This window comes from Acipenser ruthenus, chromosome 6 (assembly GCF_902713425.1).
Source record: "Acipenser ruthenus chromosome 6, fAciRut3.2 maternal haplotype, whole genome shotgun sequence".
NCBI classification, from domain to species: Eukaryota; Metazoa; Chordata; class Actinopteri; order Acipenseriformes; family Acipenseridae; genus Acipenser; species Acipenser ruthenus.
In genome coordinates this window covers 10,963,795-10,991,756 of record NC_081194.1, presented here as the reverse complement: position 1 = coordinate 10,991,756, position 27,962 = coordinate 10,963,795, and the positions used below count along the sequence as shown (strand labels likewise).

The 27,962-nt window shown below is 36.7% G+C and overlaps 1 protein-coding gene across 1 annotated transcript in view; it reads right to left on the bottom strand.

Moving 5' to 3' along the window:
- The window catches only part of lmbrd1 (LMBR1 domain containing 1), a 91,149-nt gene that overhangs the window by 4,935 nt on the left and 58,252 nt on the right, over positions 1 to 27,962 (bottom strand). The window contains exon 14 of the mRNA XM_034019177.3: positions 27,283 to 27,364. Coding sequence (XP_033875068.3) covers positions 27,283 to 27,364 — 82 coding nt within the window. The remainder of the gene's footprint in view (positions 1 to 27,282; positions 27,365 to 27,962) is intronic.

Below are 27,962 nucleotides of genomic sequence, written 5' to 3'. Positions count from 1 at the left end.
AATGCACGCACCAACACAGCAGACAGCTACTATGTCACAAGCATCAATACCCTGTATCTTTCTAAACAAAGGATTTAGGGGAGCTCCCTAATAAAAGCTGAATCTCAAAACAATTGTGTGAATATAGTAATTGTTACAGCTGTGTATAATGGTATTTAAAACAGGATTCATTTATCCGTCTTTTTACATATTTTATTCTTTAACCATTCTGAAGTAGATTTTGATGTGTGCTTTGGATCGCTGTTGTGTTGGAACGTCCAGTTGCACTTTAAACCCAGTTTTTTAGCGGAGGGTTTCAGATGATTGGCCAATATCTTTTGGTATGCTATGGAATCCATTTTACCATGTATTGGAACTAAATTTCCTGTGCCATTAGAGGAAAAACAGCCCCATAGAAGGATATTACCACCTTCATGCTTGACTTTCTTTGTACACCTCACCAGACTTTCTCCAAATGTAACGACCATCAGAGTAACCAAATAGATCGATTTCACTATGTAACACAATTTTTGTTCCTGGGTAGTAAGTGTTATTTCCTAATTGCTTATGCCTCAAAAGTATAGAAAATGGCTATTATTCCCCACAAACTTTGCTTTTGTGACCAGACAGTGATATTTTGAAATTTACCTATTTCCAATGAGAAAACGGGCGAATTTGTGTCTTTTCGTTCACATAAACTCAGAAAAAAACAACATATGAATCCAAATTAACATGCATTTATACTAAAGTAATACAAAAATGACTACAAAAGATTTAGAAGCTAGTAGTTTTTCGAGATTTACGATTATACTGTAAATCACTTTCACGAATCAGCCCCCAAATGTAGTCTCCCATCATGTTCTCGTTATACTGTCCTTGGTAGCGACGTTCAAAGTCCAGTATATCCTGGTGGAAGCGCTCGCCTTGCTCCTCCGAGTACGCTCCCATGTTCTCCTTGAATTTATCAAGATGAGCATCAAGGATATGGACTTTGAGGGACATCCTACAGCCCATTGTGCTGTAGTTCTTCACCAGAATCTCAACCAGCTCCACATAGTTTTCGGCCTTGTGATTGCCCAGGAAGCCCCGAACCACTGCGACAAAGCTGTTCCAAGCCGCTTTCTCCTTACTAGTGAGCTTCTTGGGGAATTCATTGCACTCCAGGATCTTCTTTATCTGTGGTCCGACGAAGACACCGGCTTTGACCTTTCCCTCAGACAGCTTAGGGAAGAAGTCTTGAAGGTACTTGAAGGCTGCCGACTCCTTATCTAGAGCTCTGACAAATTGTTTCATAAGGCCCAATTTGATGTGCAGTGGTGGCATCAGCACCTTCCGGGGGTCCACCAGTGGCTCCCACTTGACGTTGTTCCTCCCCACAGAGAACTCGGTCCGCTGTGGCCAGTCCCGACTGTGGTAGTGCGCCTTGGTGTCCCTGCTGTCCCAAAGGCAAAGATAGCAGGGAAACTTGGTAAAACCGCCTTGGAGACCCATCAGGAATGCAGATATGTATCCACTTAGCCAGCTGGAACTAAACTGAACTGGTGGGCTTAAGGCCCCTGTATTTATACTACTATTTATATTACTGGAAAGTTCTAGAAAGTTCTAGAAGTTACTCCAAGTTTACTCAGCACTGAATCTATCTGGAATGTTCTGGAAAATAGGTAAATTTCAAAATTTCACTGTCCTGGTCACAAAAGCAAAGTTTGTGGGGAATAATAGCCATTTTCTATACTTTTGAGGCATAAGCAATTAAGAAATAACACTTACTACCCAGGAACCAAAATAAAATAAAAAATTTGTTACACTGTGTTTTTGTTTCATCACTCCACAAAACCTTTGACCAGAACTCATATCCATCATTCAAATGCCGTTTTGCAAACTTTAAGTGATTGTCCTTGTGACGTTTTCCTAACTGGCTTTTTCCTTGGCCTGCGACCATTGAGACCTTCACAATGCAATACTTGACCGATGGTTAAAATGGAAACCCCAATCCCACTTGCAGCCAATTCACTTTGAAAATCTTTGGCAATCAGTCTCAGATTGTTATTAACCCTCCTCACAATTCTTTTACTTGTTCTTGGTGAAAGAACCTTCTTTTCTTCCAGACCGAGGGAGCATTGTGACAGTACTATGAGTCTTTTACTTCTTGATAATAGAAACAATAGGTTGAAATTGGGATACTCAAACGCTTGGCAATCTTCTTGTATCCTTCTCCAGCTTTATGACAATAATTAATTTTCTGTCCAAGATCTTCAGATAGCTCTTTACTTTTTCCCTGTATTGACTTGTTGGTAATGACAGAAAATAAATACATACATACATACATACATACATACATACATTACACACACATACATATATACACACACACACACACACACACACTATACACACACTGTATATACAAGCCAAGAATTTGCATTCAAATGTACAAGCAAAGTGTTTTATTTCACTGAACCCTAAATCAGCTTGACAAGCAGTTTGTAAAAAAAAGTATATGAAGGGTTAACCTGCTGTAGAGCCAACCTTTAGCTACCAGACTGATACAGAACAAATGGGGATGATGCGCAGGCTCCCCCACCATCTGCAGCGCTCCAGCTGCTCACCTGAATTACAGAGAATCTAAATGTGATTCACAGATGGTTCTCAACAGTGGTCTGCCTAAACTAATTATTGCATACACTACTGACCTGTTTCACCTTCATACAACAACCCTTAATCAAAAATGTAAGAACTTGCATAGTTTCCAGTTACAATTAGCCATAGCAATAGCAATTACTTCTAAATGTAAAGAGTTATCCATGATGGATTTATTTTCTACATACACAATTAAGAAAAAAACAGTGCAGATGTAACCTACTCACTACAATGTCCTTTTTTCTGCATCACTATATGAAGCACACCAGTCTTGCCCAATTGCATTTTGCCCCTTGAGACTGTTTAGAGTAGAAGCAATATGTTTTTCACCCTCTAAAAGCATGTTATTTTAGAATCCTAAACTCATCTCAGTCTTTTGGTATACAAATGTGAAAGAAAATGTATGCATGGATGGTTTAGTATATTACTGAATGTATGTTTTAGGAGATTGTTTTGTTTCTATTTTTGTACCAATCAAAGTATGGAATGTTAGGTTATTATCATAACCCTGGTTCTCTGAAGTTAGATCATATGCATAAACTCCCTACACTGAATGTGCAGCATCATTTGAGAAACCAAGCAAAACTTTTGCCCAACCAAAAATTGGGCAGGCTGTATCAATTGGTACCACACCAATGATAGAACTTGATCTCGAATCATTTTAGGTCACAGGTCAAATCTAATGGGAACCTTCACTTTGATCGAAGTAAATTGTTTAGGAGATTAGCAGTTGAAATAGTGGTGGCTGGTTTCTGGCAAAATAATAAAGAATATATTGATACTGTAGGAATGTTAGTTTTGATTATGAAATACATTTGAACAACTTGTATAGCAAGACCATACACCTCTGTATAATATAAAATGCAGTTTGGCACGTTAAGTGTGTCTTATTAATGTCATACTTCTACTTTTGCATGAAGTGGGTTTATACTTAATTGATGTTGACCTCTAAGCTAATACATCTTTTTCTAAGAAACATAAAAACATACAAACATCAGTTACCTGTCCTATTTTATAACATGGCACCTGTAGATGAAAACTAATTGCTAGAATTGCAGTTTCTCTCTTCTACCTACCAAAATAAATACATAAATAAATTAATCAAAAATAAATAATAATAATAATAATAATAATAATAATAATAATAATAATAATAATAATAATAATAATAAATACCAAACCCATACTTGAGTTTATAAATTTATTTTAACCTGCAAAGTCTTCTATGCTACAACTTTAGACACAGGAAAGCAGACTTGACATTCTTTACTTGAATAGATCAATATGGTAACAAACATTATCCTGAACAAATGCATCATTCAAGTCAAACTAATCCCTTTGCATCAAGCATGGCTAGAAGTCAATAAAGTAACATCCAAGCAAATAGGCAGAAGCCAACAACAATTAGTGACTTGACATATCCAATTCAATAAATCACAGATAACCCTAGTTACATAGAACACTAGAAAGTCCAATAGTAAAAGGACCAGTAATCTTTATTTTAATATGGCCAGGACAGACTTTCTCGTCATTTCAAGGGCCAATCTGATGTCACTAACATGGTTTTAAAAAGATCATGAATGCCTCTTTTAAAAAATGCTGCTATGTGAAGTAAGAATCACTGACCATGTTTTTAATCCTAAATGTATTCCCAGCGTCTCATCTAGAAAAAGCACTGCTGTGTGGAGTGCAGGTTAAGTCATGTGATTGGGAGCTTACTGGTTTGAATCCTGGTTGCGGCAAGCTTTCAATCCTCGCTGGGGGCTCCCCAGAAGAAAAGTTAAAATTAGCCTTTGCGCTCCTTTGGGTTAAGGAATTGAAGCAGAAACTAGCTCGACTGGGCCTCATCTCCAAGTTCCAGTAGCTTGGCAACATCTGCTGCATACGTTTGACTGGCCGAAAGAAGCAATAGAGGTTGTGAGTTGATCTTGACCTCTGAAAACCGGTAAAATTGGGTGAAAACGGGTAAAATATTGGACAATCTAAATGTATTCTTACATTCACATCTTTTATTGTCTTCTGCAAGTTTTAGGGCAGTGGTTGCGGGTTGCGGTCATCCATTACGAGGCTGTGTGGTCCAGTGGTTAAAGAAAAGGGCTTGTAACCAGAAGGTCCCCGGTTCGAATCCCACCTCAGCCACCGACTCATTGTGTGACCCTGAGTAAGTCACTTAACCTCCTTGTGCTCCGTCTTTCGGGTGAGACGTAGTTGTAAGTGACTCTGCATGTATAGTTCACACACCCTAGTCTCTGTAAGTCGCCTTGGATAAAGGCGTCTGCTAAATAAACGAATAATAATAATCCATTAGCTCTACGTACAATAATCAGTAGGCACAGAGTCCTTTTTAATCACTGAAGACATAATTAATTATAGTAAAAACATAATCATATTGTGTATGTCTCAAGTTCTCAAACGAACAAATTTTTTTAAAAAAATGTATATTTTAAATTCCAACACTGTGTTAAGCCATTTGTAGTCGGTGGATGAAAACTGATCCACACACCTGAAATTACTAATTAAAATAAGTAACTCAATTGAAGATGCTTATTTAGATCCTTATATTCTGACCTTCATTTTTTTACTGCAGGGTTTGGGGTCATGCATACAGTAAACTGTAGTTCCTAATGTTTAAGATTCATACAGAAGTAGGGTCATTGAGCAGAAGTACTGAAGTTTCCACTTCAATGGTTTCTAAATTAGAAGGCTGAAAAGATTATTAGGGTATTTGGATCATGGTCTGAAATTAGAAGCTCGCCTATTGTGCAAGCCATAATGAGGTTGATGTTGCATACAGTAATACAGGTACCTAAAAAGTTGGTGTGTGGAATGAATCACACAGCCTATTAAAATTGTTCATTAGATAATAGTAATTATCCTTCAAATACACCATCAGCCAATACATTTTAAAAAGCAATGGACTACAGAATTTGGCGTGTGGAATGCAGCAAACATTCCCAGAGCTTTCAATTCTAACATTCCTGCACTGTACACCATCTTTACTATATAGACTAGTAGAAGCAGCCATCAAGGACAACTGCCTGGCTGTTACAGTATGATGTATGATTTGTGTCCAAATTCCAATCTGGCATTTGTATCATATATTTATAATTTCTAGGTAATCTATTAATTATTTTATTTAGACATTAAAACAGTTACTCTACAACTTAAAAAAAAACAAAACACATGTATATTCATTATAAAATACACACACATAGATAGTAAACTGAACATGGTACAATTATAGCCTGTAGCAACCATCAATAAAACTATACCACCATCCTCTATAAAAAAGGGTAAAATAAAAACACCATCTTATTTAATGTACAAAGATTCAGATGAATACAGTACCACATCAGGGACACGTGTCTTGATATGCTTTTAAGATCCTAAAAGATAAACTTTTGTTTTGGTTTTAGTAAGGTCAGCAGTGCTTTGAAGAATAAACTATTCAATTATTCTTCCACTCTGACAAGAAAGGATTGTATCTCTTTAATTTGAGAAGCCCTGTCAGATGTTATTTTTATTCTAATAATCTCCCTTTCACATTATCTGTCTTGAGCGTACCAATAACTATAATGGTTGACATCAGAAGAGTTATTTTAAAAGACATGAAAGTTTAATGTGAAGAGCAGTTTAACCGATTTGGGGTCTTGACAAGAGCAGATAACATTAATGTACATACTATAGGAATCAAACAGCTAGTACATTCTTTCGACTTCTATTTTGTCTAGTTTTGAATGAAATAATTAATCAAGAGTGACTTTTTTTTGTAGGGTGATTAGCGTTATAAACAAATCAGCCAATACATACTACAAAGCAAAGAACTACAGAATTAGATTAACAAAATGTAGAAAAACTATTCAGAAAGTTATCTAGACACCGTATAAAAAGGGCAACCTATAATCCTGTGGGATTGTGAATATACAATAGGAATACCAGGATTTGGGTTATAAATCACAAAAAAATAGTTATTAGAGCCATAGTTATCAGTGTAATGTTTTCTTTTACTAGACAAAACCTGTATCTAAACATGACCTCAACATAGAATCCATATTGGGTCAGAGGTCAAGGTGAGTGGCACATTTAAGCATGCATGGTTTATAACACTGCAAATATGAAGTCAGGACTACTTAAAACAGTTTTGGAGATATGAGTCAGTGAGGGTAGATGTATCTATTGCCCAAGTATCCTAAAGGGCACCTTGATGTAATAGATTACAGATTGTGAGGTGAACTGTAATGATTTTTTTTACAAATCTGGAAATAAATATTATGTAGTACAATTGATACACACAACACAGAGTACTCCCTGCCAGGGTGTTTCTAGCTCTTAATACATAACTAAATGAGATAACTGATGTTATTTTCACAACCTGTAAGCTAAATAGGTACATTTTAAATTTTTCACGACAGTAAAGAAAATACCTGATCACCGCTCAATATGAAGCTGGGACTAATTTGAAACCTCTATTTTCTAATCCAACAAAGGCATTTCTGTCTTCCAAATATACTTAGGCAATCACTCAAGGCATACATTTTCACGACTCCCAGCACACTGAATAAATAAATTCCTAGGGCACAAAAATATGATAAACAGTTATTCACAAGATCATTACCTTAAACACACAAGATGCAAGCTGTGTAAACACCAACCAGCAGTACTTGTTGGCTAATGTCCAAAATGTCAGATTCATAACAGATAACACTGAAAACCCTTCTTCAGGGAAAAGTGGGTTTAATCAGAAATGGATAAGGTTTCTATTCCAGGTTTCAGATAAAAAAAAAAAAGTGTGTGTATATTATTATATATATATATATATTCTCTGATTCAGAGCAGAATTCATGGTTCTTTCAATGATGGCAAGGCGTCCAGGTCCTGATGCAGCAAAGCATCCCCAAACCATGACACTACCACCACCATGCCTGACCGTTGGTATGAGGTTCTTACTGTGGAATGCAGTGTTTGGCTTTCACCGGACATAACAGGGCCCATGTCGGCCAAAAAGTTCCACTTTTGACTCATCTGTCCATAGAACATTGTTCCAGAACTCCTGGGGATCATCCAGGTGCTTTCTGGCAAACTTGAGATGAGCATTCATGTTCTTAGTGAGCAATGGTTTCCGCCTTGCTACTCTGCCATGAATCCCATTTTTGCCCAGTGTCTTCCTGATGGTGGAGTCATGAACACTGACCTTAGCTGAGGCGAGAGAGGCCTGCAGATCCCTGGATGTTGTTCTAGGGTTCTTTGTGACTTCCTGGACGATTTTTACGCCTTGCTCTTGGGAGTGATTTTGGCAGGATGGCCACTCCTGGGAAGATTCACTACTGTCCCAAACTTTCTCCATTTGGACAATATGGCTCTGACTGTGGTTCAGTGGAGCCCCAGAGTCTTAGAAATGGCTTTGTAACCCTTTCCAGACTGATAGGCATCAACTTTTTTCTGGAGGTCTCCAGGAATTTCTTTTGTTTGTGGCATGATGTGCCTCTAGAACCTGTGTGCTGACAACTTCACTTTAAGGGCCAAAGTTAGTCAGATTTATACTGGGCAGGGCTGGCCCAAATCAGGCCTGGTTGTTAACCAAAGTACTCAGCTGACCCTAACTATCCCTTTAATTGGGTTGAGTTAACTAGGGGGGCAATAGCTTTTTCACACCTGAAAATTGCATGTTGATTACCTTGCACACCAAACAAATGAAAGAAGCGCCAAACTTCAGTGTCATTTTTTTTCTCTCAGACTCCCTCTATATACTACTACAACTCACAAAAAAATCTGACCAAATACATATATATATGATTGTGTATATCCCCATGTATGTCTTTATAACATACTGTATAATGTTGTCACGTTTTTGTAACAAAATAGAAAAAACTATGTATATTTCCATGTTGCCACTCCCTACAATGATCATCCATAACACTCAATTATACAACCTTCAGTGAAACTAAGGGCTAGATTCTAAAAATGATATATTCCTGTAGCGGGCAGTGCAGTCAAATCAGGTTATTGCTGGATGTAATATACACTGTTTAAACAGGTTTGAGAAAGTTGCAAGTTAATATTTTTTCTCTTCCCCTCGATCTCTTGGTCAAAAGTAGACAAATGCAGCTTTTTGAAGCTGTTGTAAAAATTCATTTGCGTAATCACGAACTGAGACCTCTGCAAACAGGCAGTTCTGGGCATTGACAAGAACCAGTTCTCCTCCCCCCTCGAGAACGCGGAGGGGGGGGGGGGGGAGAGAGAGCGTCAATCACGCTTGACAAGACAAAGAAACTTTGAGCGAATTGTCAATCGTGAGCTGTGGGCAAGGCCAAGGAGTGGCCAGAGACAAATTAACCAGTGTTTAAGCACGTTGCGTGACGTTAAACACCACCCATGAATTCAATGATCCAATCAAAACGGGTTAGGTGCTGAAAGTGGTCAAGAAACGGAAGCTGACTGAAGAAATGGGCTGTTCTGAAAGAGTGCAGAAAATGGTCAGAAAAAGAGAGAAGTGGGTCAAAAAGTGGTTCTGGAAATGTGGTTCTGAAAGTGTCTGAAATCTGTTGTGAAGTGGGAATACAATCAGATACGAAAATTGCTAAAAATCATGTCCTGAGGATGCTGAAATCGGCTCTGAAGAGGGCCCACGAGAGACTGAACCAGGAAACAGGACACAAAGATCTGAAAGCTTGTCTTTGTTTTATTTTGCTGCTTGAAATCAACGACAAGATGATCTGAAGCAACTAACCAGCAACTGTGCGTCTGGGAAGGTCCTTTAGCCTTACCAAAGAACTGCAACAAGAGCATTGTTAAAAACTACATAATTTCTCAAGTGCAACGCATTCTTTCAACTGTGAGTATGTCTGATCAATGGAACCCATTCCAGTTGGAAATCTTCGGACAAGTCGAAGATAATGTTGCAAGACTATTAGAAATCAACAGCTGCCTCCCTTTGAAAAGAACTATTAACTTCCTGCAAGCCGACGCAATACAATGCCTACAACAAGCAAAGTACCGTCTTCTTTTCCTTCCGTGGAACGTCAGACCCAGAGAGATGGGAGAAGCTGCTAAGGAGATTTACTCCTTTATTGAAAATCAATAAGTATTCAACAAATCAAATATTAAACATTTTATGACTCAATAAATTAACTAACAAATGCTGTCAAGTTAGTGGTTAAATTGTTCTAGGAATAGAATATAACTTCCTGTTTTGGAGTATGCAAGTAATGTATTTTGTTTGTTGAAATGTGTAATTCAAAGGAGTTGCCTAATAAATGCAGAGAATTTGAACATTCCTGAGTTAATTTGAAAATAGAATCAATTGAGGTTGATAGAATGTTGTCAGTTTGGTAGATCACGTCTAAACTAAATTAACACGGTAAAACTAATTTGATAAATTAGTTATTGAAATGTTGGATTCCGTTCTGAATGGGAAGTTGAATTAATTCTCGGGCATTTTGATATGAAACATGATTGGTTGCAACGAGAAACGAGTATTGAAAACACTAATGCAAAGTAGCACTTTGTGTGATCAACCATAATTAATATTAGGATGTTGGCCATGTATGTTAATAATGTTGTGGTCGTTGTAATCCTTTGACTAAGAAAACGATGAACTGTATACTATTCACGCATATCTCTACCCAATCGCCTTTCCTTTCTGTAATATTAGGTTAGTAAGGCACCCTTTTTATTCTTAAATACAATCTTGTTTTAAATTTCTGATACGTTGTGTGACGGTCAATTATTGTCAAAGGAATTCGGGTTCTACATGATGCGGAACTCATAATGGATGGGCGACTGGAGACTTTTTTAAATAAATTGTATACCTAATTCACTACACTCCAAACCGTCAGTAGCACAATTTGTCAGAAAGGAATAAACAGACACAATAAAGTTACTAAACCAGAAATAAACAACACAGACATTTAATTAAATGAATTCTAATTGTTCATTTGTTTATTTATTAAATGTTAGAATTGTAATAGGCGTTTTTGAAAGAAATAGTTTTAACAAGCAGCTGGAGGGAAAGCTTTGAAAATGTAGCCCAAAGTCTGCTATACCCGATGCAGAGCTATGAATAATTAGTCCCTTACACTCTGGTAAGAGTTAATGAGGATTAACCGCAGAGCTTCAAGCACCTGCTCACCAAGATATTTCTTTCCTTATTAATAAGTTGATGACTGCTGGCCAATTAGTCATCTCCTTTTAAACTAGCATAACCTGCATGTGAGAATATATTATGGGGTAGGGACGAGGAAGATATATGTTGTTCCTGGGGAAATACATTACATACTGTACATTGGTGGATTTCAGTAAAAACTGCTTTACATTGTAGGCCTATATTAATGTGGATATACTAAAATGCTTTTGAGTAATCATTTCAATTCATGATTTTAAAAACATTTACTAAAATGAATGCTAACATTAGATTTATTTTTTTTTATTTTTTTATACATAACATTATTAAATGGTATTTACTATTTGTTAGAAAAATATATATAACAACAAAAAAAAACAATTAGTTGTCATCATGCTAAAATCAAACATTCATTTTTATTTCTGTTTCCTTAATGTACTATTCAAAATACACAAAGCATAGGGCAAATAAGAGATCGCTTGATGTCTTGTAGTCATGGAAACAAAACAGATTCTGCAGAAACACAAAAAGCAAACAGTGAATTTATTGCTAATGAACAGGGACGCATCTGTATTTCTCTGTACACTGCAAATATATTCCTTTGAAATCAAACCAGGATTTTTGTGTTTTACTTATTTTAAATCTTTATTTAATTGTGATGCAACCGACATGTCTGAAAATCTAACTGCAAACATGGCTAACTTCTCATGAGCAAAAGGCCTGTTGTAATTTTAGTTAAATAACTATATAATATCTTGAGCACCTTTGCATTAGCCCTTTCATCTCTGGCTGACATGCATCGAAGCTGCTGTTTCCTCCTCCACTGTATTAAACAAGGCTTGTTACACAATCAGCTCAACCAGCACGGATCTCTTCAGGTGGTTCTGTAGGTATACTGACAGTTATTGTCAGAGCCTCCAATTCAAAACAGAGCTTTATCAGAGCAAAACTATTCCTAAAATCAAAGAAGACAGTCCTTTTTCTAATTTATAAGCCAGGTCCTGGCCACAAGTGGTTAGAGGTCATTATTCTGTCAAATCTATTCAACTTTACATAACAATTACTGGTGAAGCCTCCTTCTTTCAAAATATATTTCTGTAAACATGAAATATTCAGTGAGCTTGACCTTTTTTTCAGGATAATACAAATTATTCAGAGAAACAAATCGTACGATGCTCTCCAGACCAAAAAGGAAAAGTGAAGCGCAAAACTATCAGTAAAAGGGAAATCTAAGAAGTCGTGCAGTGATAGATTCAGAAATACATCAAAAGGCAACAAGGAATCAAAGTAGCTGCAGATGATTGTAAGATGATTTTTCTTTAAAAAAAAGATGGAACACCCATCAATAAAGAATAGAAAAAACAAGAACCGCACAGGAGAAAGACTTCTCAAAATGTTTTGTCAAAAACATGCTACAAGTTTCTATAATAGTACTACATATAATACTACCACTGTGTATTTTACGGATGATATCATAAATTGCAGGCCTTAATTGCGCTTTTCTCCTTTTTTTTTTTTTTTTTTTTAACAATTTAAATTACCTGAACAGGACTTATAGGAAAACAAGATGACAAATCAAGGGAACAAGCTGCATTTTAAACAGTCTTTTTAAAACAATGGCCCACTGCCACATTGCCTACCATTTCAACAAAGACAAATGCACTCCAAACCTTTATAAAATGTATTTGTCATCTAGAAGTAATCGTTTGAACCAAATAAAGTCACTGAAGCTTGAAGCAACTCTACAACAATGACTTAACAGAGACAAAGAGATAAGAATGGTGGGACAGGGCCTAAATTCAACTCTTCAGCAAAGGTTAACAGTGAGGAAAATGATATTGCAATTGAATCAACACAGCAGTGTACAGGTGGAGCACTATTTCTGGGATTTATAAACATCAAGAATCATATATTCATTGAAATACTGATTTTTAAAAAACCTAAATAACCTGGAGGCACTTACATCTACATTTTACGAATATTTCCAATTATCTGGACCTGTATGATTCTCTACTGTTGTTTCTACTTAGATCATTGTTGGCCATTCATACTAACTCAGAAAGAGAGAATTATACAGAACACACATATTATGAGATGTTTAGCATGCAAGAAATACAATATTATGACATATCTGTTAACTAAGAAGAATGACAGAAGTATTTAACCAAAAACTATAATATTCATATTTTGAATTCAGGTACTTCAGAGCATTTAGAACCAAGTGGTTGGTATAATCAGGATCTGAGATCTATAAACACATGTCATTTAATTTATTTATATCCAAATCATTTTGTTAGGTGGTATTTTTTAAAAGGTATGAAATATATAACTCCAATCTCTGTGTCATTTATATATTTGGTGCAGGATGATTTATTATGAAAGCTTTAGTAGAAGGTAAACAAGTTAATTGGAAGGTTTTAATTTAAGAACACAGATGAATTGATTGATGTGCAGACACATTTATAACTTGTACAAATTGTAAATTTTTAGTCAAGAATTGCAAATTAATTTTGGGACAGGTGCATTTTAAACCTTGGCTATTTTACTTTAATCTCACTTGACCTACAGCTAAAAGAGAATTCATTTTTGAATTTTCCTGTCACGTTTATTCATTTATTTTTTAATAAACACAAAATGACAAGCCTACTACGAATTACTTAATTTATAGAAAATATACATGACTATAAAATTAATCATGATCATTATAAAACATTTACAAAAACACATATTTCAACCTTTATCTTATCAGAGACTGATAATTGTTTTGACATGACACCAGTTTAATTCCATGCAGGGCTTTTAGTGTTAAACCCATAACATGTTGTGACAGAGATCAAATGGTGCTTGGTGTTAGATCTCCCTCTCGACCTGTGAGGGCACTGTGTAACAGGAACAGAGTACCCTTAACTAAATGGCACCACAATTTATTCCGTAGGGTAGGTGGAAGTTGGTCATTTAGGGAAGGGGTGCAGCTACGGTATCCAAACTCAATGACCCAGACCGTAAAATGGTGTGGCATCTGAGGATTGGATGCGCTCGTTAACCTAGGGGTCATGAGCGAGTATAAATAGGGGTCATAGCTGACGTGATCTGTTCCTTGGTGAATGGTTAATGTTGAAAACCTATAAGGAGCCTGTGCTGTTTCGTGAACCGTGAGTTTTGTCTTGTGTTTGTTAGTGTTTTGTTAACTGTCGTCTGTTTTTAATAGACTACCAGTTGCACGATCCGGAGCTGTAGTGAAAGCCAGCATAAACCCGGACATCACTTTCACCCCTGCATTTCAGAGAACTGTATTACACCACTTGTATGTATTCACTATCACTAAGAACTGTGTTTGTGTTTTGTGTTTAGTGTTGGTGTGTAAAACTGGACTTTTTGGTTTACGGGTCAAACCCGGGGAATTACAAATACCGAGTGATACATGCCGCTGTATCACTCAAACATTATTATTTACAGGTGTTTGCCATAAGGCTCTGGACATTGTTAATTAAATCTATAAACACCCTTGCACCTGGAAATCATGGTCTGTCTGTTTTATATTCGCTCTGCACTGCACTCACCTGTATTCACTCACCACTTTGCCACACATGTCTAAAGGTCTAATTATTCTAGATTTATCATCAAGAAAATGTGTCTGCACAAAACATATTTTAAAAATAGTACTGTTCCATTTTGATATCAGCAAGTGCCACACACACACAAAATTGGGTTTAATTAAAAATGAATAAAATAACAGCATAACTACAACTGCAGTAAGTCTACTGTGAGTGAGTGAGGGTAATGTTCTTCATTTTGATCTTGATGCACCAGGGATGAAGGTCAACAAAATCAGAATGATTTATATATAGAGGCAGAGTTGACAGATTCATAATACGCTGTATGACGGCCATTGTTTTTCTTGCAAATTTCTAGTCTTTGTTTCATTTTTGTAAAGTACGCCAATATATTATATGAGGGTTTCTCGTGGTTGCAAACAGTAATAGCTTACAAATCTACAGTAATTAACCATCTGAAACAAAAACACTGGAAATGTGAAAAAACACCAAGTTATCAAAAGTGCCCAGCCATTTAAAGTGGAGATATAAAAAACACAAGCCAAGTTTCAAGAAACTATTGGGGCAACCTTGCCCAGCACAAAGCAAATAGGCACAACTGTAAAACCCATGTATGTATGTATGTATGTATGTATGTATGTATGTATATTTTGCAGGCAAGTGTTCCATGTTAAAACAAAAATAAAATCATTTAATATAAATGACATAGATGTCACAATAAGTCTGTTCCCTAGTATATTTCCATGTTGACAAAAAAAGTTAATTGTCATTAAACTCAGATGTCATGTAATATACATATGCTTGGATTGAAGTGCCTGGGGTCTGCAAAAAAACATTTGCAGAAAAAGGAGGAGGACATTTTTTACCTTACTTTGGTGACTTATTTCTCTTGCTGTATGACAGGTATTGACTTTTTTTCTACATTTCACCTCAGAGTGTTGGGAACTACAAATTAAAAATGAAATGGTGCTTTTAGCTGATTTACTTTTGCTGCGCCAATACTCTGAAAACACGTTTACTATCCTTGCTGTATAGAGAGTCTCTGGCAGTTCTTGCTGATAACTTGGCATGAGTAACTACCGTTCCTCTCAATACTTTGAAACTGATTACATTTTACAAAATATGGCAAATGGACACTCCTCCTCCAGCATCTACCAAATAAAAATACCAAGTGTTTTCTCAATGAACTTCAGTCCAATATATGTGGATACTTAGCAGGTCATTACTGGAACAATGGTTTTGGTTCTTGGTCAATGGTACTTTAAGAAAGGCAAGGACAGAGGCTATTTTCACTTACCTACGATTCAAAGACTTACTTCAAAACGCAATAAGAAACCAAGATCATACCTAACTGTTTATTTCTACTCCCATTGTGAAAATGTCGGAATCAGACCTTGACCTGGAGATCAAATATCAAAGGCTTCGCACAATCCTTGTATATGCCTTAGTTTACGTGTGACAATGACCCCCGGGCAGAGTCCTGCGAGTTGGTCCAATTATTACAACCTGTATCTGACCCAGATCCTCTACTACAGGACCTGACCCGAACCCGCTACCTGCTGCAACACCGTCTTCTTTCCCGCGACCCGACCCACTTTAATAAGACCTGCAACCCGACCCAAACCCGCAAGTGTTTGTCCTTACCTACTGGCCGTGTCGACTGACTTTCTCACGCTCTCACATTCACACGCATATAACTACCATTCTCCACAGACTGAGTTTATACAATAGGCTATACAGCATGGTAGCTTTCTCTAGTGCAGGGGTGTCAAACTCCAGTCCTCGAGGGCCGCAGGGTCTTCTGGTTTTCATTCCAACTTAAGCTCTCATTTAACAAACGTCATCTAATTATTTGTTGAATTTGACATATTTAATATTTTTCAAGGTCTTTTACAGTTGATGGTTTTGAAAATGCCCTTGATTCAAGGTACACTACCTATGAAACATTTTGAGGCTTGAAAAGAAGTGTTAAATGTGTCCAGTTAATCAAATAATTAGACCAATTAAGTAATTGAGAGCTCGGGTGGAACGAAAGCCAGGAGGACACTGCGGCCCTCCAGGAACCGAGTCTGACACCCCTGCTCTAGTGGTCTGGATATGTTTTAACATTGCAACACATTAACTATCTCTAATTACTGTATGATAAAAAAAAAACCTGTCTATCCCTTTCATGCCACCAGTTGAAAGGGAACTACACCTGTACTTTCGCAGAGATGTACCAGTTTTGTGGCTGTCGTACACAAAAACATAACAGGTTTTACAAGCAACAAATCCAGTCAAATGTTCATTATTTTCATTTGCTAGGATTCCAAAATAATTCCACACTTTGATTTATTTTTTGAAGAAATTCTGTTTTAAAATATTGGTTTTACTTCCCCACCCTCCCTCCCCCTAAATGTAAATGACTTACTGTGACCTCCACAATCCAAACATGTCAGATTTTGCATTTATGTAAACTCAAGATTCCAAGCTGCCAGCAGATGGGAGGGCGTGGGGCACGATGAAGTCAATAGGGGGGCATGGAGAACCACACTGGAGTCTGAGTTACTGAGTTACAGAGCCAATCCTTGGTGTAATGACAGCCATTCAGTGGGCACAAAACAAGGGACAGCATAATTGTATGAAAGAGAGCTCTTCTCTTTCTTAATAAACAAATAAAATTACATTCTAGTATTGTACAGTTTCCTATTTATACCTGCCACTCAAACAGACTTTACTGATAAAAGGAATTAGTAGCTTTAAAGGATAAATCAACTTATTTTTCTCAATGCAGATTTAAAACTAAATCTAATATAATCTGTCACCTGTATTCTCTCCTATTTTAAAGTGAATCAAAGGGTAGAGAACAATGGATTCCATTACTAGTCAACAGAGCGAAAGACTATAAAAAGGCTAAGTAATCAATTTTCCTAAACTTAAGGGATTCCTCTATTGTCAGGCAGATGATTTACGTTTGTAGGTTATTCCCTTCTCACTTTACTGGCAAGATTTAATGGAGAGGGATAAGCCTTCAAAAATACTGGAACCAGTTATAACATATTTCTTATATAGCAGTAGAATAGTTAAGGGACCACTTGGTGTTTAGCGCAGACAACTGTAAATTTACATTATTGATTAACCATCTTTAAAAATATGCCATATAGTACTTTGCTGGTGTACAGTATATGTGTTTTAATATAACTTTGATACATGCCAAAACATGTAATTGGAAAGATAAAATATGGCGAGTAGTGCCGAGGGGGGAGAGTGTGGGCATTAAAATGGTGCATTTCTGCCTGGTTTAAGCATGTGCTAGACTAGTAGTGGTCTGCTTGTAGTGTCTGACAAAGTACTCCAGTAGTGCAATGAAGGAGCTTTATTTCAGCACTGCTCACAGCAAGGCAAGATCAACAAGAAGAAAAAAATAATTTTGGAGCATCAAGGCCCCTGCAACACAAGACTGGCTGAAAATGTTTATGGAATTGGTGACCGCACCTTTAATTGTGTAGTAATATGGGAAACAGCATGCTGCAGCTCCCATGCTCAGCATTAGTCAAGTCCTGATCTGACAGCATGTAACACAGACAGCTCTTACATGTTACTATTTATTTTTCAGTAAAAACAAGTTTAAATTGCAGCATGTTCGTTCTGCTATTTTCGATATTAAATACACCACATCAAGTCACATATGAGATATTTTCATTAGCACAATCTGAGCAAAATTTAGTGAATGGCAGTTTTTTTTTTTTTTTACTGCAGTACATTTCATTTTGAATTCCCTAAATTTTTTTTTTTTTTTTTTCTCTACAGTACACTTCCTAACTACAGTCGCAAATATGTATATGCATTCTGTTTTCACCTTTCTGATCAGTTTCAGAAATATACTTTATTACATATTATTTAATAGTTGGCTGGGGAAGAAAATCATGGCTGACGCTGCAAAGGCATTTTTGTATGTGAACAATGAAACAGAATAAAATCATATGGACATAGGGCAAATAGTTATACAGGGGAAGGAGAGTGTTGATATTTTTAAATGTCATCATCTTGGCTCAACAGGGTCACACGTCTACAAGCAGAGACCTACTAGATATACAATTGTCATATAAAATGGGAGAGAAACGGATACAAATGACTGTTTCTTTTATAGATAACAGTAACAAGAGATGGGCAAGTGGCTTTTGTATGACACCGTGAATATGTGACCACAGACTGGAGGAAAAAAAACAACAAAAAACACAACAATAAATATGAGAACAGACTGCAACACAGTGAGGTTGGCAAGCACACCTCAAAACACTATGACAAGGTTTAAACTTGAAATCCCCTGGAGGGAAAGGACCCACAGAGTACATTCTGTATAGCAGATTCGTATTGGTAAATAATGTTTGGTAAGAATTTGGGCTTATAAAATATAGTAATGAATACGCAAAAAATATATATGGCAACATATGGTACTTTTTTATAAGTATGTTGTATAACCAGGTATTGCCCTACTTTTCCAAAATCAAACACCTTTTAAGCCATGAATCTACAGAGCTATTGTTTTTTATTTGAAATTGTGTAACTTAGTAAATCAAATAAATAATTTAGCAATTCAAAAACATATTTGCAGTCTTGCATTGTAACAGAGAAACAAAATGGAAATTTCTTATCAGCAATTAAGCTTCTTTCAGCTTCAATTTTTCTCCACACCCACACAAACACATATATCACAAGACTTCATCCTGTCCCAACTGGAGCTATTTATCATCAAAAGCTTAGAAAGAAAAAAAAAAAACACATTATATAAAGTTGACATAAATAATACCTAGAATATCTTCCAGAATTCTATTAGTCAGAATAGGTATACAAAATTAAAAATGAAATACATAGTAATCAACAACTTACCACATAAAATAGCTAGGCTAATTCCTTTACTTTGTATTTATTTGTTTATATTTTATTATTTACTCTCTATTTAGATTTATCTGTACTTCAAACATCCTGGAACATCGGAAAGACTTAACTACAAAGTAAAAAAAAAAAATCGTTTTTTAAATCGTGTTACACATATATTCACAGGGATGCAAGGGCTAAATAAATGTCAGCTGAAGCGTTCTGTTTATTATGGATGTTTTTTTTGTTTTTTTTTAAACTCCATCCACAGCAATTTCTGAATGTTTTCATTTCAAATAATGAAGCATTGAACGTGTTTTTGTGGCAAGGCAATTTTGTTTGGCATAATTATTTACATACCTCGGTTCTCTTGTCCGGTTCCTCAAAATACTTCCAAACGTGGCTTTGCTTCATTCCTTTGTTTATAGGTACCATTTTATTAAAAAATATATAACATGACCGGCGCTCCAGTGGGCGGCACACAATTGGCCGAGCGTCGCCCGGGGGGAGGGAGGGTTAGGTCGGCCAGGGTGTCCTCGGCTCACCGCGCACCAGCGACCCCTGTAGTCTGGCCGGGCGCCTGCGGGCTTGCCTGTAAGCTGCCCGAGAGCTGCGTTGTCCTCCGACGCTGTAGCTCTTGGGTGGCTGCATGGTGAGTCCGCAGTGTGAAAAAAAGCAGTCGGCTGACGGCACACGCTTCGGAGGACAGCGTGTGTTTGTCTTCGCCCTCCCGAGTCAGCGCAGGGGTGGTAGCGGTGAGCTGAGCTTTAAAAAAAATAATAAAATTGGCCATTCCAAATTGGGAGAAAATAATAAAAATAAATTGGCAAGACTAAATAAAAAATATATATATATATATAACAAACTTCAGAAACAAAACGCTTGTCATTAATTTATTATACCGTGGAACTGATACCATGCCACGCCTACTACAGCAGAAAAACAGATTGAAGCGCCAGATCGACCGAGAATAAAACCCGCCCGTGTCAATCTTTCTGTTGCACCAATTAGAAAAGCTACTTGGAGGCAATTTCCAGACCCCTTCCTTTTTATAATATCTGCCCTTACTGTGTCACCACAGGAGGCGGATATGCAATGGACTGCTGTAATTGAAGATAAATTACTAAAATTAATACATTAAAAAATGTGCGTTTGGTGAAATTTGCCGCGTTTGGTGAAATTATACACCTAGCATATTATTGAATGTTTAACCACTTGTTTGTGTCGGTCAAATTGTCATCAATTAATAAGTCTCCCAACTGCTATCAGTTAGATGGAGACTCAATAATCTACCTTTTTTTTTTTTTTTTTAAAGTTAACTTAAAAAGATCATTGTGAAAAACATTTAAGAGAAATGCAAGTTGGCATAGTTGAATATGGTGGAAAAAAAAGCCTCTCCGATTTGTAACAGAGAACATAGTAGCTGCATAAAAGGGGTTTCTTACCGAGTGCTGCGCTACCCAGTTGATCTGATTAATACAATCAGACACAAAGGGAAGGGCTAAAGCTTAAACTTTTAAAGTATAAATTAAAACATGGCAGCCAATGACCTAACCAATTTACTGAACCCTGGAAGCAAAGGCCCATCCAGGGAAGTTGGGGTTGCTGAAGCATGATAAGGTGAACCATACCAAGCCAACATAACCTACAGGAGCATAAAGGCACAGCAACGCTCAGCATGAATAGCCTCACTCTGCACTCCAAGGTGAGCCACCGAGGACCCCAGTTTTGTAGACTTCTGTAGATTTACTCTGTTATGTATTGGATAATATAAAGAGTAGCCCCTTTAAAAGGATGTACTATGAAATGTTTTTTTTTTTTTTTTTTTTATATAAATACCTGAAAATCTATTGTCCAATTTTATTTTTAACCTCTTGCATGAGGATAGGTACACCGTATAATTTGATTTATGTTTTTACTAGGGATAAAATAATTCTAATGAGGCATGTCAGCCTCTTCCTTTTTTTCTATCCACGTGTGTCAATCAAAATGTGGCAAATTTACATACAGCAGCTACAAACACTGTTTCATTGGGCTGGCAGGGGCAGCCACACAACTGGAGTTAATTTATTGAACTCTCAGGATGTCTGAGTAACTATCATCGTGGTAGAAACCCTCCGGTTTCAGTTGGAGCTTTAATTGGCAAGCTACATTCAACACATAGCTCTTGGAGATGTACTGTTTTAAGGTGTAGAACTAGAAATTACAAATAATCGTGCACATTTTCAAAAATACAGTGATTTCAATTTTTTTTTTATTTTTTTTTTTTTTATTTTACAAACTTTACATTCAAGAAATTTACATCCAGAAAGGGAATTGGATTATTCTTTTTTTTAAAATAATCTATTATCCCAATAAATGTAATCTAGCATATTCAAAAAGCCTAGCTGGTTGTCTTTAAATATTATTTGAATTCTGACTGTGGATGCTTAAAATTCAGAAGAATGCAGTTCTAAATGAGATCTCAGGTGCTTTTCACTCATCTGAAAATGGATGTAAGGTTGAAGAAGTTATGCTGACAGAATGCCACAAAAGCCAAGGAATGTGAAAATAAAACTTTAAAATTGAAGGCCCTTTGTGAGCCACAGACTTCCGTTAGGTAAAACATAGCAGACGACGATCCTTATTATTAAAAATGATTTTTCGAGGCTTCAGTATGCAACTTATTGGCAGTAGAATACCAAGATGTCGTTGTTAAGGCATGTGAGATTTACTTGAGTTTTATTATATATAATATATATATATATATATATATATATATATATATATATATATATATATATATATATATATATATATATATATATATATATATATATACACACACACACACAGTGGTTTGCAGAAGTATTCACCCCCCTGCAAAGTTTTCACATTTTGTTGGCACCTGAGCGTACTCCACGACGCTTTCAAATTAGAATTTACATGTAGAATCTACACAAACTACTGCAATTTGATAAAGTTAAAAAAATGCATATACAATAGAAATAAGAAAGATTGAACAGATTAATCTCAGTTGCATAAGTATTCGACCCCTTTGTTACTGCAGCCCTAAAATCAGCTCAGGTGCAAATGATTTGTTTGAAAAGTCACAAAATTAGTGAAATGGTTTCAGCCTGTGTGTACTCAAAGTGGTTTAACTTGTAGATAATTTCCTTCAGGTATATAAAGACTTTCAAGCTGCAACTCACATAGTGATCCAACAAAGCAACCATGAAGACCAAGGAGCTTTCAAAACAAGTCAGGGATAAAGTGGTAGAGAGGCACAGAGCAGGAGAAGCGTACAAGAAAATTTCAAAAGGCGCTGATTATCCCTCTCAGTACAGTGAAGTCCATCATTAAGAAGTGGAAGATGCATCATACCACCCAGACACTACCCAGATCAGATCACCCTCCCAAACTGAGCAGCTGGGCAAGCAGGAAACTGGTTCGGCAAGTCACTCTGAAGCCAACAATGACCTTGAGAGATCTGCAAAGTTCTGTGTCCGAGATGGGCGTCAGTGTTCACACATCAACAATAAGCCAGTCCCTACACAAAGCTGGCCTGTATGGATGGGTGGCAAGAAAGAAGCCATTACTCAAGAAGCCTCATCTTAAAGCACGTAAGGAGTTTGCGAAAAAGCATGTCGATGATACTGCAGACATGTGGAAAAAGGTTTTGTGGTCAGATGAGACAAACATTGATCTTTTCGGTCTAAATTCCAAGCGTTACGTCTGGCGCAAGCCCAACACTGCACATCACTCAGTCAACACCATCCCAAGTGTCAAGCATGGTGGTGTCAGCATCATATATATATATATATATATATATATATATATATATATATATATATATATATATATATATACACACACACACACACACACACAATGTTATAAACAATATATAAACAATGTTTCACGTCGTATACGTTTCTGTAAATACTTGAAAATGAAAACACATGTTACAATACACAAAACAAAGCATAAGGACTATCAAAGCAATGTTCAAGAAAATTGAAAATTGTCTCTAAATTTTGGATTCCTCAAAATAGCCACCCTTTGCCTTAATAACAGCCTCACAAACACGAGGCATTCGGTTAACAAGTTTCAGCAGGAAATCACCCGACATGTCTTCCCAGCTCTTCTGCAGCAATTCCCAGAGATGTAGGGCACTTGTGGGTAGCTTTGCTTTGACTCTTCTGTCCAGTTCGTCCCATACAAGTTCTATGGGATTGAGGTCTGGAGACTGGGCAGGCCAGGTCATTAAATTGAGTTATCCTTCACTTTCCTTCTTCGCCAGATAGTTCTTGCACAACTTTGAGGTGTGTTTCGGGTCATTATCTTGCTGAAGAATGAAGGACTGCCCAACTAGCCGTAATCCTGATGGAATGGCATGCCTCTGAAGTATGCTATGATAGCCATGCTGGTTGAGCTTGCCATGGACTTGGTAAAGATCACCAACTCTGTCACCAGCAAAGCAACCCCAGACCACGACACTGCCTCCTCCATGCTTGACAGTAGGAACCACACATGCAGAACTCATGCGCTCACACTTTCTGCATCTTAAATACTCGGCGGTTGGACCCAAATATTTCAAATTTTGACTCATCGGTCCATAAGACTGACTTCCACTCCTCAAACGTCCGGTTTCTGTGTTTTTTGGCCCAGGCAAGTCTCTTCCTCTTATTCTGCACTCTTAACAATGATTTCTTTGCAGCAATTCTTCCAGCTTCACGCAATCTCCTCTGAACAGTTGATGTTGAAACATCTGTACTTCTAGTAGCATTTAGCTGAGCTTGTATTTAAGGGGCAGTTAATCGCCGGTTTCGCAGACTTGTGACTTGAATGAACTTGTTCTCTGATTCTGAGGTCACCCTTGGCCTGCCTGACCTTGTTCGGTCCTCATGAGTGCCAGTTTCTTCAAATCGTTTGATGGTCTTGGCCACAGCAGTTACAGACACTTGCAGTTCTTGCGATTTGTCTTAAAGATTGACCTTCATTTCTTAAAGTAATTACAGATTTTTTCTTTGCTTAACTGAGCGTATTTTGCCATTTTCTGTTCCCTTACATCAGGAATGTCAAACTTGTGCCTATGCTACCTATATTTATATTAATCATGGACTCTCACCTGTTAACAATAATTGGTGACAAAAGGTTAATTAGGTAACATGCTAGTTAACTCGGAGAACATCTAACAAAGACACTTTTATACTTAGGCCAGTGTTCTAACACCGTGTTATACACATTTCAGACTTTTAACTGACTTGGGCTTCAGACTGAAATCCCCTTGCTTTGGGTGACCATTTCATTGAAATTGACAAGATTTACATTTTCATTTAAAAATAAAATTTTTGAATGCAATTCACTTATGATTATCAGCTTATATAAGTACACGTATCATATAATGAAACATTAAGTGTTTATAGACAAGTTAATACAGTTAAAAGCATAGATAATCATGAAAAACCTGGTTTCAAGCAGGTGTACTCAAACTTTTGATTGGTACTGTATATATATATATATATATATATATATATATATATATATATCAGTGCCTTGCAAAAGTATTCAGACCCCTGACCAATTCTCTCATATTACTGAATTACAAATGGTACATTGAAATTTCGTTACGTTTGATATTTTATTTTAAAACACTGAAACTCAAAATCAATTATTGTAAGGTGACATTGGTTTTATGTTGGTTCACTGTAGGGATGGTGTATCTTGAGGCATGGGCAGTGTTTGGTTTGCGACACACATAGCGCTTTGAGTTTTGGCCAAAAAGCTCTATCTTGGTCTCATCTGACCACAAAACCTTTTCCCACATCGCAGCTGGTCACTCTCGTGCTTTCTGGCAAACTCCAGACGTGCTTTCAGATGGTACTTTTTGAGTAACGGCTTCTTTCTTGCCACCCTCCCATACAGGCCAGTGTTATGCAGAGCTCTTGATATGGTTGACTGGTGCACCATTACTCCACTCCCAGCCACTGAACTCTGTAGCTCCTTCAAAGTGATTGTTGGCCTCTCTGTGGCTTCTCTCACAAGTCTCCTTCTTGTTTGAGCGCTGAGTTTTGAGGGACGGCCTTTTCTTGGCAGTGCCTGGGTGGTGTGATGCAGCTTCCACTTCCTGATTATTGATCCATCTGTGCTCACTGGCATATCCAAACACTTGGATATTATTTTGTACCCTTTCCCTAATCTATGCATTTGTATTACTTTATCTCTAACTTCTGTAGAATGCTCTTTGGTCTTCATTTTCCTTCAGATTCACAGCCTGACCAGTGATCCTTGAACAGTGGAGTTTTTATGCAGAAAATGTGACAGCAACTTTAATGGTTCACAGGTGGAGGCCAATGGTAAGGTAATTGTGTCCTCATTAGGGCAATTTCTTTCATTGGTGTAAACTGGGAGCTTCCACAGCACAGGGGTTGAATACTTATGCAAGCAAGATATTTCAGTTTTTTATTTTTCTTAAAAATATTTCCCAACATAAAACCAATGTCACCTTACAATAATTGATTTTGAGTTTCAGTGTTTTAAAATAAAATATCAAACAGAACGAAATTTCAATGTACCATTTGTAATTCAGTAATATGAGAGAATTGGTCAGGGGTCTGAATACTTTTGCAAGGCACTGTGTGTGTGTAATATATATATAATTATATATGTGTGTATATGTGTATATATATATATATATATATATATATATATATATATATATATATATATATATATATATATATATATATATATACACACACACACACACACACACACACACACACACACACACACACACATATAGACACACACACACACACACACTGCTGTGCAAAAGTCTACTCTGATGCATTATGAGCATCAACAATTTACTCAAAGCCTCCACTAGTGTTTTCTACTATTATAACAACCTTGACTTGCATAAAGGAGGAAAAACACTAATAGCTTGCATCACTTGATTTTCAAGGTGTGGTATCCGAAGCATAATCAACAAGTACAGAGAAACATCATCTGTAAATGACAAACCCAGGACTAGACCCAAAAAGCTGTATAACAAGGATGAGCAATACTTGAAGATAATCTTTAACCCTTTGCAGTCAATTTTTTAAGTGTGTGTCAGGCGCGTCAGGTCCAATTTATTTTCACACTCGCAGTTAATTTTAGACGCGCTGTTTAAAAGTATTTTTTTTCCCCCACAGTCAAATGGGTTTAAAAAGGCCCTGCATATCAACAAAGCACTCACTAGGCATCTCCAGCCCCGCCCCACCCTTTCGTTCGCTATAGCTTTCACATATGCCAAGAAATAAATAATAATAATAATTAATTAGTCGTACATACCGATCAATCATCTCCTGATCACTCGTTTTATCACCAAACGCCTCAATAATGCGATCCAAGTCATTATTTTATTACTATGACATCTAAAAAAAGCTCTACAAATGTCCGTGATATTCTCTGAGCGCTGATGCAGTCACAGCCAGCTTGTTTCCTTATGGCCTCCATTATCAGATGCCAGGGGCAAGTATGACTACTCATGAGATACGCCCTTTTTTTTATTGTTCGACTTTATTGTCTCGGCTCCTATCGCTCCCACTCGGCCATTGAATGGTTTTCTCGGCTTTTTCTGGAGAAAAAAACGACTAAAACCCTGTTTTTTGCGTCTTTTTGATGATGTCGGACAGGGTCCGACATTGTACTGGATAGGAATAATTGCAATGTCGGACCAGTTCCGACATAGGACCGCAAAGGGTTAATGAATAGAAAGACGACAAGCGTTGAATTGACAACAGAACTGCACAGGCAGAAGGCACAGGTGTCGTTGTCCATCCATTAACAGTACAAAATCACTTTTGACCATTGTTCCATAGTCCAATTCCTGTGTTCTTGTGCGTATTTTAGCCTTTTAATCTTGTTCCCCTTTCTTAACAGAGGTATTCTTACTGCAACACATCCTTTAAGTCCTGATTTCAAGTGACCTTCATACTGTTGATTTGATGGATAATGACACCTGTGCGTTCTGCTAGTTCTGTTGTTGATATATTCTAAAGGTTAATAATAAAAATAAACATGTATACATATGTGAAATTCGTGGATACTATCCTAACATAATGAGAACACATCTTTAACATGTATATGAACCGAGTTTTTACTCGCCTTCAGGGGCATCTGCATCACAATTCTTTATCACTCCAGCTGTTGAATTCCCTTGCATTGCTTTAATAGATGGAACTTTGCTCTGGTCAAAAAGAAAAAGATCATATAAAAAAAAAAGTTTACAAAGTTACGTATTCACGGAAATAGATTCAAATGTAACTTAATGCATTATTAATTATGATAGATATATATATATATATATATATATATATATATATATATATATATACACACACACACACACATATTATATATATATATATATATATATATATATATATACATACATACATACATACATACATACATACATACACACACACACACACAAATATCCTAATCGTTTAAAAGAGGTTATTATTGCTAAAGGTGCCTCAACTAGATATTAATTTAATTTTCCTTGTCAGGGTATGAATACTTTTGAATTAGCATTTGTGGAGTTTTGCAAAAAAAAAAAAAAAAGCTGAAATAAATTCTACTTACATATATAGAGATTTTACAGATATATACAGATTTTTTAAAAGTTGAATTTCAGAAAGTCAGAAAACAGTGACATTTTAATAATTTTCTATTAACTCATAGAATCAGTGTTCAACCATTTTCTCTTGCAGAGTGCAGGGACGAGAAAGACGTTCCTCTGAAAAGGGGCGGGACTGACAGTAATGTGAACCAATCACGAC